The sequence below is a fragment of the Stenella coeruleoalba genome (assembly GCF_951394435.1).
Source record: "Stenella coeruleoalba genome assembly, chromosome: 16".
Lineage (NCBI taxonomy): Eukaryota > Metazoa > Chordata > Mammalia > Artiodactyla > Delphinidae > Stenella > Stenella coeruleoalba.
Window position 1 is genome coordinate 73,302,734 of NC_137162.1, and position 16,519 is coordinate 73,319,252.

At 38.3% G+C, this 16,519-nt stretch overlaps 1 protein-coding gene across 3 annotated transcripts in view; it reads right to left on the reverse strand.

Annotated features, from left to right (window-relative positions):
- Nucleotides 1-16,519, reverse strand: part of BICC1 (BicC family RNA binding protein 1) — a 300,351-nt gene that overhangs the window by 194,417 nt on the left and 89,415 nt on the right. For all 3 annotated transcript variants that reach the window (XM_079899308.1, XM_079899309.1, XM_079899310.1), the window contains exon 2: nucleotides 5,086-5,132. In XM_079899308.1, coding sequence (XP_079755434.1) covers nucleotides 5,086-5,132 — 47 coding nt within the window. The remainder of the gene's footprint in view (nucleotides 1-5,085; nucleotides 5,133-16,519) is intronic.

Below are 16,519 nucleotides of genomic sequence, written 5' to 3' on the forward strand. Positions count from 1 at the left end.
TATTTTAAGGGTATAAAATATCCCTACTTTAAAATATGGGATGTGTACTTTGTGGTGAAACGATGTATATAACCCAATGTAATGGAAAACTTGGCTTTCATCAATTATGATGCTGAATGGATTTTCCCTTCTTCAGCCATTGGGATTCGAGATTCCTGAAGCATTTTGCTTTGATGAATCACATTTGTAATACAATCACTTTACTCATCCCCACCTAATACACTGTAACACATTTTCCCCTCCAAGATCTCGCCATAGTCATTTCACAAGAGAAATAAAAAAAGTAGTCATTTCACAAGAGAAAGAGAAAAAGAAGTGATTAAAGGAAACAGGACAGACAGTGAGTAAGCCATGAACAACTGGCCAAAGAACTGTAAAACTCCTGGCAGATCATTTCCATGTGTTTCAATTAAGGTTCCATGAGAAGTGGACAAAGAACTAGAGAGAACAGCAATAGTTGTATCCATTCCCTCCTTTTGTAAATATAGTTAGAGCCAAAGAATAAAAAGTACAATTACTGGAGAACTTGCAAATTTCAACATAGAAAAACATTTGGGATGTATCCAATAAAAAGAGTCTAATTTGTAATCTCATCAGCCAATCAGAGAATATTAAAAAGCACTTTACATTGTTAATATACATAGAAAAAAGGACTAAGGGTGTATAAATAGTAGTTCTCCTTCAAAGGTGAGATGACTAAGTAGATTTTTTTTCTTTCTTGCATGTTAATTGTGTATTTGTTATAGACAACTTAAAAATGACTTGCTATAAGGAAAGAAAACGATTTAGTACAAATGACTAGGAAGTTAAAATCCATAGATCAAATTGAGTATCAAAACATGATAACAATTCTACCAAATTTTTCTAATTATAGTAAATGTTCTACAAACTTTATTTCCTCCATTAAAAGGTATTAGTAGTTGAATTGTGTCCCCCAGAATTCGTATGTTGAAATCCTAACCACCAGTACCTCAAATGCGACCTTATTTGGAAACGGGGTCACTGCAGATGTAATTAGAGACATGAAATCATTAGAGTGAGCCCTAATCCAATAGGACTGGTGTCCTTATAAAAAGAGGATGTTTGGACACAGCAAGACACACACAAGGAGAACACCATGTGAAGAAGGCAGAGACGGGGACAATGCTTCTACAAGCCACGAACACCAAAGATGGCAAGCAAACCTCCAGGAGCCAGGAGAGGGGCGTGGACCAGATACTCTCCCGCAGCCCTAGGAAAGAACCAACCCTGTCCACACCTTGATCCTGGACTTCCAGCCTCCAGAAAGGTGAGACAACCCATTTTTTAGTGTGGAAGCCACTCAATTTGTGGTACAAATTTTTAGAGCAGCCCCAAAAGATAATACAAAACGTTTCAAAGGCTTAACACACAGAGATATTACCCTCCGACCACATTCATTTTTCCTTAATCTGTCTTTTGATAAAGAGCGCCTGCAAAATCAGTATTTCCTCCAGATGCTCCTCCTCCCACCCCTATGACTGCAGTTACATAAGGCTTCATCATACAGGAGTTTTCTCCAGGAGAACGTGAGAACAACTGACACATGCCAGACCCAGACCCGACCTGCCTTAAGACCACGGCACACTTCCTCCTTCTCGCCAGCTCCCATCTGGCCATGGTGATGACCCAGTTTTAACCATACAGATGAGATTGTGCCTTAGGGAACAGCAGGTCTCTGTCTTAGAAGGAATCTGGGTCTCTCACTGACAGCATGGGACAATGCCACCCACCAAGCGGGAATATTCTCCTTAGAATGTTACATGAAAGTAAAATAAAGAACTGCTCTTTTTTTTTCCTTTTTGTTATTGTTTCATTAAAAACTTTACAAAAGATGTACATACTTACTTAAAAATTGTACTATGTGGAAAGGACAAAATAAAAAGGTGTGATCTCTGTTGATGGTTTTATTTATCTGAAATGTGTACCATTTCAGACCTAAATTTTATCTTGTTTTTATATGTATTTTGCAAAACAGAAATCGTACTATTTACATGTTTGCTTTTTGATTCAGCAATACATTGCAAGTATCTTTCTGTGTCAATGGGTAAAGATTTACTTAGTTTTTTTTTAACAATGCATATAATTTCATGATGTGAATACACCAAAATTTATTCAACCATTCCCCTATTTTCAAATTTTTAAGATGCTTCTAATTGTAAAGAACTGTTCTTTAAGGCACGATATTGTTGGCATTATCGGCTGTAACAGGTTAGTCTTTTACCCTAATAGAATATCAGTGGAAATAAAACATTTTAAACACATACGGTAAAACAGTATACAGAAAACCAGGGAGATCTCCGAAACAAACACTAAGTGTGACACCTGGGAGAAGTCTAAGCGTACAGTAAACCGAACAACTGCAAATCATAGCTCCAAATTTGAGACAATACATTTGATGATCCCAGTAGTGATTTTACATATATTTTGATGGTCCAAAAAAACCAAAGTAACATATACAAGTCTCATCCTCCCCTTCCAATCCTCTCCTTAGGGAGAGGCAGTATGAATCCGGGAGGTATCCTTCCAGACTTAGATATTTTTAAAGTCAGGATAGTCAAATTTTAAACTCAGCTCAAAGAGAGATTCTAATTTTGGTTTGTGATACACACTCCAGAGTAAAAAACCAAAATATCTTCTAATAATAAGCATATAGAACCTTCATATTTGCATTTCCCTGGGAGAAGAAAAGCATTTTTTCGAACATGCTAATGACCAGCAATGTGGTTTATTTTCTGTTCCCAAATGCTTCCCCAAATGCCATTAATTTTAATGGAAGATGTGTGACTAGAAGAAAGTTCCTGGAGGAGAATTCAATACTTCTCTGCTCCTTCATTCTACTGGAGACAGACCATAATGTCTACTTCTGTCTGGTCAAAACACTGAAAATTACTTTTCTGAAATTTGGGATGCTTGCCTCTTAGTAAGCTGCAGGGTTTTTTCCAGGGTAAGTATCCAAATCTTATATTGACACTTGTCAATCAGGAAGATACTTTATTGAACAAAAGAAGAAAATGAGGAGATTAAAAAGTACTCCATTTAGTCAGAGACTTCATTAACCTGTGACCAAGAATGTAATCTATGATTCCAACTCACAGTTTGCGGGATGCACACATGTTCCTGGATTCAAACATGTGTTTCCATTTAAACTGCTGGAATGTATATATGGCTCTGCAAAGAGTGATAAATATTAGAAAATCTTCTAAGAATGAAGGTCCTTTATGACCACATACTCTGTGTTTCGATTCAGGTTTTAAAATGTCTGAGTCACACAAAGCTGAACAGGCTGCTTTTTACATCTCTTTGCAAGTTAAAGAAGGACTCAGAAACAGAAAAAAAAGAAACAAAAATCCTTCCATAGATTGCATCTATTTGTGCCACCACAGCCAACCCAAGGCAAATCTGCAATTTCTGCTATTTGTCTTCTCTTTTCTTCCCCTTGTGGCAAGCCTGCCCCAGCTAAAAGCAGAGTATTCTGAATTGCCCAAGTATTGAGTACAAGTGGGACATGAACCAACGTCAGACAATGCCAAGGAAGGCGGATTCAGACATAGTACATGAACTTCAACAGCATGAGCCTAAAGAGCAGGGGTGGAAAACTGTGGTCTGGTACATTCTATTTGGCCAGCACAGCACTTTTAAATTTTTAAAATTTAAATCCCTTTAAGAAAGGCCGCCCAAACAAAGAAGGTACCTCATCATATAGGATAGTACACCTCACCTTGCACTATGAACTCTCCGATGTCATATGCCAGCCAAATGTTTGAAGTATGAATGCTGCGTGAATTCTTCTACATCTGAGCCTTTTTCCATTCTGTTTCTTCACCTAGAATGCCCTTCCCACCCACCCAAGCCTACCTCCACTTGGCTAATTTCTCGTCTTCTAAAGACCTCAACAAGTCCTTTTGAATCTCCTGAAGTCCCAGTCAAGTGCTTAATCCTGTACGGCCCAGACTTTCCTGCTCTTTATGCGGCTTTATCATCCAACACCAGACTAAGTCCTTTAGGGCAGGACTACGCCTTGCTCATTTTGGTCTTTCCAGTGCGTTGCACAACACAGCAGGTGGTAAACAAATATTTTCAGAATGAAGAAATGGCAATGCCAGTATCAGCTCTGAAAATATTCGCTTTCAATATCCTTGGAAGAGAATGCAGATGAATGATGAAGTTGACCAAAAAAAAAAAAAAAAAAAAAGCAGATCACACAGAAGGCAAGAGAATGAGGAGGACTGTAAAAGCCATATCCGGTCACACAGGTGTTCTCCAAAAGTTTGATGACCCTCTACAGTGATATTTAACCTCATCCGTAGTTGCTGCTGTATTTCACTCTGGGACAAACTGTGTTATTTCTTCCTACACACATGCCTTCTGGAAACCAACAACAAACACACAAATAAATTCAACTGAACAAAAGAAAGAAGAAGGGGGACTCGAGTCAATTTCTTTGAAAAGACAGACATCTTCCCTTACATAAAACACTTATTTTCAAATAGAGCTAACCAGAATTCATCAACTGCTCTCCACACGATCTCAAATCATTTTCCATTCGTTCTTATTTCCCTCTATGACTGGCCAGGCTGGCTTCACTGAAGGTCAGAACTTACGGAGGGCAGCCGGGGACAGAATGGACTTGGTTACCAGTTGTGAGCAAGTGGTCTAAATGGTACATCTTTTGTCAATTTTATTACCTCGCCCATGGTCAGGCTTACCAGAAATGAAGAAGCTGTGAGGGACTCCTTCTCTCCAGCCCCCTAGGTCAGGTATGTGTTTGGGGAAGGAGGAAACAGGGGGTAAAGAAGATAATCTGGGCAGCAGATCTGGCAGCCCTCACTGCCTCCTTGCCTCCAAGGGAAAACTTCATTAAATTTGCCTAGAAGGAGCCGCCTTTGAATGGTTACGTCCCAAACAGCCTACCACCCTTCCCTTGCCCCAAGCATCTCCAGCTATCTTATCAAAACCTACTCTCCTTCCTATGGAAGGGGCGCTTTCAGGGGCTTCTAGTGTAGCTGCTGAGACAGGTACATTTCTCCTTAATTATTGCCAAGGCAGGAGTAAAAAGTGACTTACCTTCTGAAAAAAGTCTTCCCCACTTTTGCCTTTTCCTTCAGCAGCAGCTGTAAATAAAAATGTATACATTTAAAATAGTTTCATTTTTCAATCTATGTATTCAAAAAACTCTCGAGTATCAGGTATGAGAATATAAAGGTAAACAAGGTACCAGCCTTGCTCCCCCAAAGCTCAGTGCCTGTCGGTAGGCCTCATCTGTAATGCAAAATGGATACAGAACAAAATACTAATCCATCAATCAGACATCTTTAGATAACTTCACACTCCATTTTCTTGTCTGAAAGCCTCACAAGTCTCTATTTTCACACATAGATGAAAGTAATCTTGTTTTCTCATAGTCAAGGAACTACATACATGAACAAATGCAACTACCAGTAGAATCAGCTATAGTGCTGTGAGCACCTCCTGTCTGTAATCAGTCCCAGGTGTGAGGTTGCCTTTTCAAGTGATGGCTCATCTGACAAGGCCTACTCAGAGCAATTTCAGTTTTATGCTTTGCAATGACTGTATAATCTACTTGGATTTCAGCTGGCATCACACGCTACACTTTAACTCACTTCTTTATTCACATTTACAAAGAGAGAGACAAAACAACAAAGGAGTTAAAAAGTCATGGTGAAGGTCCCAGATGACAAAATTTCACCTGAGATTAATGTGAAGGTCATTGCATTTGAACAATCGTTTTCATATCTGAATGGTAGCCTATAAATAAAGGACAAGCCCAGTTCTTTACGTGCAAAAGTTTTACGGTTCTGTGAACATTTTCTTTTTAATCTGTGGAGAGACAGGAACAAAGAGCTAAGGGTATCTTGCTTGCAAAAGCATCAAATTGCACCTTTTAGAAGGCAAACACCAGGTCTCAGATTCAGGCACAGGGTGGAAGAGTTCCCTCCCTGCCCAGGACAGAGAAACAAGCAGGATCAAGAACTTCTGGAAAATGAAACCCGGAAGACCGTGGTACCCCAAACACCTAGTGGGCGATACCGTCAACGGGCCTACCTGTAGGTGCACGAGTGTGTGTGTGTGTGTGTGGTGTGTGTGTGTGTAACAAGGGCACTTGCTAAAATTATTAAAGACCCAGTAAGTGTGGCAGACATTCCATTAAGTAGAGAATTCAGAATTCAAAGAAATCCTCTCTGCCCTCAAAAAGTAGTAAGTATTAACATCTAAATTCTTTTGTCACCAACTTTAATTTCACAGTTAAATGTAAGATATCTTCTATAATTTTGTAAAAACGTGTATTTTTATTGACATGTTTTCATTTAAAAAACAGAGCAGAGTACATGTTTCTGTGATTTCCAAAGAGAGTTTGGGGAAATGTATGAAAACAAGAGCTAGAAAGAAATAATAAATTAAAAACTGTATTCTAATATGTGGCAGCTAAACAGCCCCTCAAAGATGTCATGTTGGGCTTCCCTGGTGGCGCAGTGGTTGAGAATCTGCCTGCCAATGCAGGGGACACGGGTTCGAGCCCTGGTCTGGGAAGATCCCACAGGCCGCGGAGCAACTGGGCCCGTGAGCCACAATTACTGAACCTGCGCATCTGGAGCCTGTGCTCTGCAACAAGAGAGGCCGCGACAGTGAGAGGCCCGCGCACCGCAATGAAGAGTGGCCCCCACTAGCCGCAACTAGAGAAGGCCCTCGCACAGAAACGAAGACCCAACACATCCAAAATTAAATAAATAAATAAATTTATATTAAAAAAATAAATTAAAAAAAAAAGATGTCATGTTCTAATCCCTGGAACCTGTGAATATTTTACCTTACATATGCAGAAGGCATTTTGCCGGTGTGATTAAACTAAGGGTCTTGCGGTGGGAAGTGTATCCTGAATTATTCAGGTGGACCCACTGTAATCACAAGGGGCCCTTTTAAGAAGGGAGCGTGAAGGTCAGAGTCCAAGAAGGCAATGTGACAACAGAAGCAGAGGGAGAAAGAAGGACATGTGATGGCAAAAGGAGAGGGTCAGAGCAGAGAAAGATACAGAGATGCTACACTGCTGGCTTTGAAGGTGGACAAAGGGGTCACAAGCCAAGAAATATAGGCGCCCTCCAGAAGCTGGCAAAAGCAAGGAAATGGATTCTCCCCTACAGTCTTTGGGGGAAGTGCAGCCCTGCCAACACCTTGGTGTAGCCCAGTGAAACACATTTCTGACTTCTGACCTCCAGAACAGTAAGATAATAAATTTATGTTGCTGTAAGCCACTATACTTGTGATTTGTTACAGCAGCAAAAGGAAACGAATGCACAATTCCAATACCATTTTAACTTTACTCTCTGCACAATAACCACATCATCAACAGCATGAACTAAAGCACAGGAACCGATGTGAGCACTTGAGTCACACACTTCCACAAAGAGATTCTTTGTAGTTAACTCTACAACTTATGATTTTCACTCCAACTCAGAAATATACCAAAAGGAAAGCTTTTGAAAGAACATAAAAAGCAATTTTGAACAACAACAAAATAAGCAAAGCTCACTCTTTCTAAACAAACTGGCAAACTTGGTTGGTCCTAGCCAGAGGGGCCAGGAAGATAAAAGGTCGGCACCCTATAGCCTAATGACACAAATGCCTGGGGCGCTTCAACTCAGCTACCTCTTGGGCTGGCTTTATCTCTAAAGCCAAAAATAGCTTCAAGGCACCCCTGCTCCATGACACAACTGCTTGGCAATGAAAATTGCATACTAGGGCACAAAGATTGGAAAAAAAAATTCTAGTGACATCGAGGGAACTCTTCTTTAAAAAGAAATTTTAGAATCAAAGGTATTTTCAAAGGCCTATCAAGCAAGGCAGAAAAACACCCCTTTCACCCACAGGGAACCTCTTCACAAATTAAAATTCATCAGTTTAAATTTCATGATACAATTAACGTTTTATTACAGAAACTTCCTTTAGACACTTATTTTGCTCATGACAAACGCATTATGTCACAACCTTGAAATGCCCCTTCATGCCAAGTCCAGCTAAACAGACTTCATAGAATGGCCTTTCAATCCCTGGATGAACAAAATGGGGAGAACTTCCTTAGTTAGACCCAAATTATAATTATGTTCCCAGAAAAACATCTAAAACTTAACCAGAAACCTGTACCTTTAGCAACCTTATCATCTGAGGGGGAACAGGAGGGAGGGAGCCAGAGATGGCAGACTCGTTGACACCAAAAATCTCTGGCTCTTTTCATTCCAAATGTTTATGCACAAGAAACTCCAAACCTGAGCCTGATTTTCCCCTAAATCCTGAGACATGTCCATTTCCCAAGCCCACAAGGACCTGGTAAAAGCCTCTGGTGGGACTCTTGGGTAGCCACTGTCTCCAGTGCAAACCGTGGTGAGTCTGTCATCAGTCCTTGCTGGGAGCAGGCTTACCTCACTCCCAGGTTGCTGGGTCTCCTGCACAGCTTTTACTGACTCCACCCAAACAAAGCTACCAAGGCCACAGAAGCCAATCAAGGGAGAGCAACATTTCACCAGAAGTATTATCTGCCCTCCCCAAGAGGGATCCTTCTGAGCTCAAATTTGAGAGTTCCATTCTCAAACTTACTCTAAATTCCTCAGTATTAAAATATCAACTCCTCTTGAAGAAGTGAGAGACTGGGAGGGAGGAGGTTTGTGGAGTATTTCTTTCTCAGTATAAACTTAGGCATATAAGATGTTCATTCTACAGACCCAGAAAAGAAAGAGAAGTTCACTTTCATTCCACAAATATTTAAGTCCCATGCTGGTGACTCAAAATAGGCAATATAGACCTTCATTCAACTTACAACCTTGGCCAATATATTCAAAGCCACCCAACGAGTGAGATCAAGACAGAATTAAAATTCGGTTCTAGAAACAACTTTCCCTAAGATCTTTCCACATTCACAACTCTATCCAAATTAAACGTATTAGAAATTTACTTTAGCTATTCTTATTCTGGAAAACGCACTAAAGAGCTAGTCATTTTACTCTTAACTCAACACTAGAGCTGGGTAGCTACTGTTACGACTAAAGAAGAAAGTGTGCTACCAGGGAGACCATCTGAGAGTTGGATTGCAAGAAAATATAGGAGGTATGGTAATTTCTTGACCCAATGGTTTTCTTTTTATTATGTTTGGAGAGGGAAACATCACCTGTGGAATGAGCCAACCCATACTTGATGTCATGGCGTTCCCTGACCTTTGAAGTCTGATTGTATTCTGTGGTAGAACAGTTCTATCGAGCCTTCATTCTTATACACTGATACGCCCTCATCTTTTTTACTCACAGTAACATAAACACACACATAACGATTTAGCAGGCTTTTTCTAACTGTCTTTACAATATGACTTCTGCCTGATGTTCCAAAAGTTAATTGTTTGATTGTAAAAACCCTGGATTATTCCTGCCAATGAAAGCAACTGTCTTTATTTTCATGACACAGAACTCCAGGAATAAATTACTTCAATACTACTGAAACATGGCTTCATGGACTGTGCAGGTAAAGCATTTGATATTTTAAGCTGAACAATTCATTTTTTATGTTTATTATAATTTCTCCAATGCTTTGCCCTATTTTATTTCATATTTTTGCTTCATAAGAAATATGGGATGGCAAAACCCACGGCCAATAAAAACAGCAAAAGTTGAAACAGGTGTAAACTATTACAGTCTCCCAAACGACAGGGAAAGTCTAGTTAATTACTGAATTAAAGATGGGGGGAAAAAGCTCGATTTTCAGTTCTTCGCAGGGCAAACGGAAACTTATTTAAATTCATTATGAAATGCTTTTCCATAACATCTGATGCTTTCTTTACACAGCCAAATCTAAAAACACAAGAGCTATGTATTTCATATTTAAAATATAGTATGGAATATCTTTAAACATTCCTTTGAAAAGCAATGGGTTTTTTCACCCTTGTGGAATTTAAGCAAGAAAAAAACCGAATTCAAATTACACAAACTAATTGAGAAATAATTCTTCAAATCTGCAAAGAGGCCATCTTGAACTTCAGTGTGGGGTGCAGCCGTTTTGCAAGAGGAACTCTGGTCTGAAGCGCTGGAGGCGAGGCCTCTGCACGTAGCACCCTGTGAGCAACTGAAACTAGACGAAGCACTGAGGAAAGAAAAAAGCTGCCCCCTGCCTCCCCAGAAGACCCGCCAAGACCAGCAGGTGCACAGGTGACTTGTGGCCAGCATTTTGGACAGCACAGGTCAGGAGAGCAGGAGAGGAACAGGAAGACTACCCAGGATTAAATTAGATGAAATGATTTTGAAGGAGAGTTAATAAAAAGAGAACTGGAGACTGCAGACAGCAGAAGCAAGAAGAACTACAAACCTGCAGCCTGTGGAACAAAAACCACATTCACAGAAAGATAGACAAGATGAAAAGGCAGAGGGCTACGCACCAGATGAAGGAACAAGATAAAACCCCAGAAAAACAACTAAATGAAGAGCAGATAGGCAACCTTCCAGAAAAAGAATTCAGAATAATGATAGTGAAGATGATCCAGGACCTCGGAAAAAGAATGGAGGCAAAGATTGAGAAGATGCAAGAAATGTTTAACAAAGACCTAGAAGAATTAAAGAACAAATAAACAGAGATGAACAATACAATAACTGAAATGAAAACTACACTAGAAGGAATCAATAGCAGAAAAACTGAGGCAGAAGAACATATAAGTGACCTGGAAGACACAATGGTGGAATTCACTGCTGCGGAACAGACTAAAGAAAAAAGAATGAAAAGAAATGAAGACAGCCTAAGAGACCTCTGGGACAACATTAAACACAACAACATTCACACTATAGGGGTCCCAGAAGGAAACAGAGAGAGAAAGGACCACAGAAAATATTTGAAGAGATTATAGTCGAAAACTTCCCTAACATGGGAAAGGACATAGCCACCCAAGTCCAGGAAGCGCAGCGAGTCCCATACAAGATAAACCCAAGGAGAAACAGGTCGAGATACATAGTAAGCAAATTGGCAAATATTAAAGACAAAGAAAAATTATTGAAAGCAGCAAGGGAAAAACGGCAAACAACATACAAGGGAACTCCCATAAGGTTAACAGCTGACTTCTCAGCAGAAACTCTACAAGCCAGAAGGGAGTGGCATGATATATTTAAAGTGATGAAAGGGAAGAACCTACAACCAAGATTACTCTACCCGGCAAGGATCTCATTCAGATTCAATGGAGAAATCAAAAGCTTTACAGACAACCAAAAGCTAAAAGAATTCAGCACCACCAAACCAGCTCTACAACAAATGCTAAAGGAACTTCTCTAAGCGGGAAACACAAGAGAAGAAAAGGACCTACAAAAACAAACCTAAAAAAATTAAGAAAATGGTCACAGGAACATACATATCAATAATTACCTTAAACCTGAATGGATTAAATGCTCCAACCAAAAGACACAGGCTTGCTGAGTGGATACAAAAACAAGACCCACATATATGCTATCTACAAGAGACCCACTTCAGAGCCAGGGACACATACAGACTGAAAGTGAGGGGATGGAAAAAGATATTCCATGCAAATGGAAATCAAAAAAAAGCTGGAGTAGTTATACTCATATCCAATAAAATAGACTTTAAAATAAAGAATGTTACAAGAGACAAGGAAGGACACTACATAATGATCAAGGGATCAATCAAAGAAGAAGATATAACAATTATAAATATATATGCACCCAACATAGGAGCACCTCAATACGTAAGGCAACCGCTAACAGCTATAAAAGAGGAAATCGACAGTAACACAATAATAGTGGGGGACTTTAGCACCTCACTTACACCAATGGACAGATCACCCAAACAGAAAATTAATAAGGAAACACAAGCTTTAAATGACACAATAGACCAGAGAGATTTAATTGATATTTATATGACATTCCATCCAAAAAGAGCAGATTACACTTTCTTCTCAAGTGTGCACTGAACATTCTCCAGGAGAGATCACATCTTGGGTCACAAATCAAGCCTCAGTAAATTTAAGAAAACTGAAATCATATAAAGCATCTTTTCTGACCATAATGCTATAAGATTAGAAATGAATTACAGGGAAAAAAACGTAAAAAACACAAACTCACGGAGGCTAAACAATACGTTACTAAATAACCAAGAGAACACTGAAGAAATCAAGGAGGAAATCAAAAAATACCTAGAGACAAATTACAATGCAAACACGACGATCCAAAACCTATGGGATGCAGAAAAAGCAGTTCTAAGAGGGAAGTTTACAGCTACACAAGCCTACCTCAAGAAACAAGAAAAATCTCAAATAAACAATCTAACCTTACACCTAAAGGAACTAGAGAAAGAAGAACAAACAAAACCCAAAGTTAGCAGAAGGAAAGAAATCATAAAGATCAGAGCAGAAATAAATGAAATAGAAACAAAGAAAACAATATCAAAGATCAATAAAACTAAAAGTTGGTTCTTTGAGAAGATAAACAAAATTGATAAACCATTAGCCAGACTCATCAAGAAAAAGAAGGAGAGGACTCAAATCAATAAAATTAGAAATGAAAAAGACGTTACAACAGACACCACAGAAATACAAAGCATCCTAAGAGACTGCTACAAGCAACTCTATGCCAATAAAATGGACAACCTGGAAGAAATGGACCAATACTTAGAAAGGTATAACCTTCCAAAATGAACCAGAAAGAAACAGAAAATATGAACAGACCAATCACAAGTAATGAAATTGAAACTGTGATTAAAAATCTTCCAACAAACAAAAGTCCAGGACCAGATGGCTTCACAGGTGAATTCTATCAAACATTTAGAGAAGAGCTAACGTTAACCCATCCTTCTCAAACTCTTCCAACAAACTGCAGAAAAGGAACACTCCCAAACTCATTCTATGAGGCCACCATCACCCTGATACCAAAACCAGACAAAGATACTACAAAAAAAAAATTACAGACCAATATCACTGATGAATATAGATGCAAATATCCTCAACAAAATACGAGCAAACAGAATCCAACAACACATTAAAAGGATCACACACCATGATCAAGTGGGATTTATCCCAGGGATGCAAGGATCCTTCAATATACGCAAATCAATCAATGTGATACACCATATTAACAAACTGAAGAAAAACCATATGATCTCAGTAGATGCAGAAAAAGCTTTTGACAAAATTCCACACCCATTTATGATAAAAACTCTCCAGAAAGTGGGCATAGAGGGAACCTACCTCAACATAATAAAGGCCATATATGACAAATCCACAGCAAACATCATTCTCAATGGTGAAAAACTGAAAGCATTTCCTCTAAGATCAGGAACGAGACAAGGATGTCCACTCTCACCACTATTATTCAACATAGTTTTGGAAGTCCTAACCACGGCAATCAGAGACGAAAAAGAAATAAAAGGAATACAAATTGGAAAAGAAGAAGGAAAACCGTCACTGTTTGCAGATGACATGATACTATACAAAAAGAATCCTAAAAATGCCACCAGAAAACTACTAGAGCTAATCAATGAATTTGGTAAAGTTTCAGGATACAAAATTAATGCCCAGAAATCTCTTGCATTCCTATACACTAATGATGACAAATCTGAAAGAGAAATTAAGGAAACACTCCCATTTACCATTGCAACAAAAAGAATAAAATACCTAGCAATAAACCTACCTAGGGAGACAAAAGACCTGTATGCAGAAAACTATAAGACACTGATGAAAGAAATTAAAGATGAAAGAAACAGTTGGAGAGATATACCATGTTCTTGGATTGGAAGAATCAATACTGTGAAAATGACTATACTACCCAAAGCAATCTACAGATTCAATGCAATCCCTATCAAATTACCAATGGCATTTTTTACAGAACTAGAACAAATCATCTTAAAATTTGTATGGAGACACAAAAGACCCCGAATAGCCAAAGCAGTCTTGAGGGAAAAAAACGGAGCGGGAGGAAACAGACTCCCTGACTTCAGACTATACTACAAAGCTACAGTCATCAAGATAATATGGTACTGGCACAAAAACATAAACATAGATCAATGGAACAAGATAGAAAGCCCAGAGATAAACCCACACACCTATGGTCAACTAATCTATGACAAAGGAGGCAAAGATATACAATGGAGAAAAGACAGTCTCTTCAATAAGTGGTGCTGGGAAAACTGGACAGCTACATGTAAAAGAATGAAATTAGAACACTCCCTAACACCATACACAAAAATAAACTCAAAATGGATGAGAGACCTAAATGTAAGACTGGACACTATAAAACTTTTAGAGGAAAACATAGGAAGAACACTCTTTGACATAAATCACAGCAAGATCTTTTTTGATCCACCTCCTAGAGTAATGGAAATAAAAACAAAAATAAACAAATGGGACCTAATGAAACTTCAAAACTTTTGCACAGCAAAGGAAACCATAAACAAGACGAAAAGACAACCCTCAGAATGGGAGAAAATATTTGCAAACGAATCAACGGACAAAGGATTAATCTCTAAAATATGTAAACATTATTTATTTATTTGTTTGTTTGCTTGTTTTGTTTTTGGCTGCTTTGGGTCTTCATTGCTTTCTCATGCAGCTCAATATTAAAGAAACAAACAACCCAATCCAAAAATGGGCAGAAGACCTAAATAGACATTTCTCCAAAGAAGACATACAGATGGCCAAGAAGCACATGAAAAGCTGCTCAACATCACTAATTATTAGAGAAATGCAAATCAAAACTACAGTGAGGTATCACCTCACACCAGTTAGAATGGCCATCATCAGAAAATCTACAAACAACAAATGCTGGTGAGGGTGTGGAAAAAAGGGAACCCTCTTGCACTGTTGGTGGGAATGTAAATTGATACAGCCACTATGGAGAACAGTATGGAGGCTCCTTAAAAACTAAAAATAGAACTACCATAGGACCCAACAATCCCACTACTGGGCACATACCCAGAGAAAACCTTAATTCAAAAAGACACATGCACCCCAATGTTCATTTCAGCACTATTTACAATAGCCAGGTCATGGAAGCAACCTAAATGCCCATCAGCAGACAAATGGATAAAGAAGTTGTGGTACATATATACAATGGAATATTACTCAGCCATAAAAAGAACGAAATTGAGTCATTTGTTGAAATATGGATGGATCTAGAGACTGTCATACCAAGTGAGGTAAGTCAGAAAGAGAAAAACAAATATCGTATATTAACGCATGTATGTGGAACCTAGAAAAATGGTACAGATGAACCGGTTTGCAGGGCAGAAGTTGAGACACAGATGCAGAGAACAAAAGTATGGACACCAAGGGGGGAAAACCGCAGTGGGGTGGGGATAGTGGTGTGCTGAATTGGGCAATTGGGATTGACATGTATACACTGATATGTATAAAATTGATGACTAATAAGAACCTGCAGTATAAAAAAAGAAAAAACAAAAAAAAACAACTAATACTAAACTTTCTTTCGGTTATTTGTATGGAAATATGTTAATATAAATGTTTCAGACATTACACGAAATTTCTAAAAATCTTATATGTTCTGATATAATGTTATATATTTAAAGTAATAACTAGAATTATGACTTATATCTCACAAATAACTGAAAAAAAATAAAAATAAGAATCTAAAAAAAAAAAAATCTGTGAAGATTCAGGGCATTCCTCCCTTTTTTTTCCCCACACAACCCAACTGTAGCACATTTGCAACTAAGAAGGTTGCTGCACCTTAAGTTCACCTGAAAGATAAATGTAACCACTTAGCTAGTCTGATTCTCCTGCAAAAATATTTTACTAACAACTTTTTAAAACATTCACTTATTGTATCGATGTAATCCATATGCTAAAAGAGCTTTACCATATATTTTATTTGTATATTACTGTTTTCAGAAAAGTTCCCTACAAGTCTACTGAAAGAAGAATCAGCAAAAGATGTAGAACGTGCAGTTTCTATATACTCCCAGAGAACTTGTGTTCAGCAATCATTATCTAACACTCTAGACTGGCATGCAAAGCTCTGAGAATTGACTGAAGAAATAGTGGACATTAAGTCAATTTATAAAGTTTTTTCAATTCTCAGTTAAAAACATTTAAATACTCTAGCCAACTGAAGAATATCTCCAAGTTTAAACTCCAGTAGTAAATAGTGTCATTTGAAGGTTGTATATCACAGTAAGTGGGAGGATGTTCAGACCTCACCATTCCTAAAACTCCCTACCTGCTTCCCAGAGTCAACTGAGAACAAAATCAAATTCACTCACCCTGAAAAAAAAAAAATCACGTATACCTACAGAGAAACATCAAGAAACAGACAAAAATTAAATTTATCTTAACAGTGGCTGGATATTTAAGGATGGTTTTCCTCATCTTCTTATTTTTTCTTTAAATACTGTTTTATTTTTGCACTTAAAAAAATTCCCATGTTCAAAAATGCAATAAATTGTGTATATTTGAGGGGGCTATAAAACAAGACGTACAAAATGATCAATTCTGTAT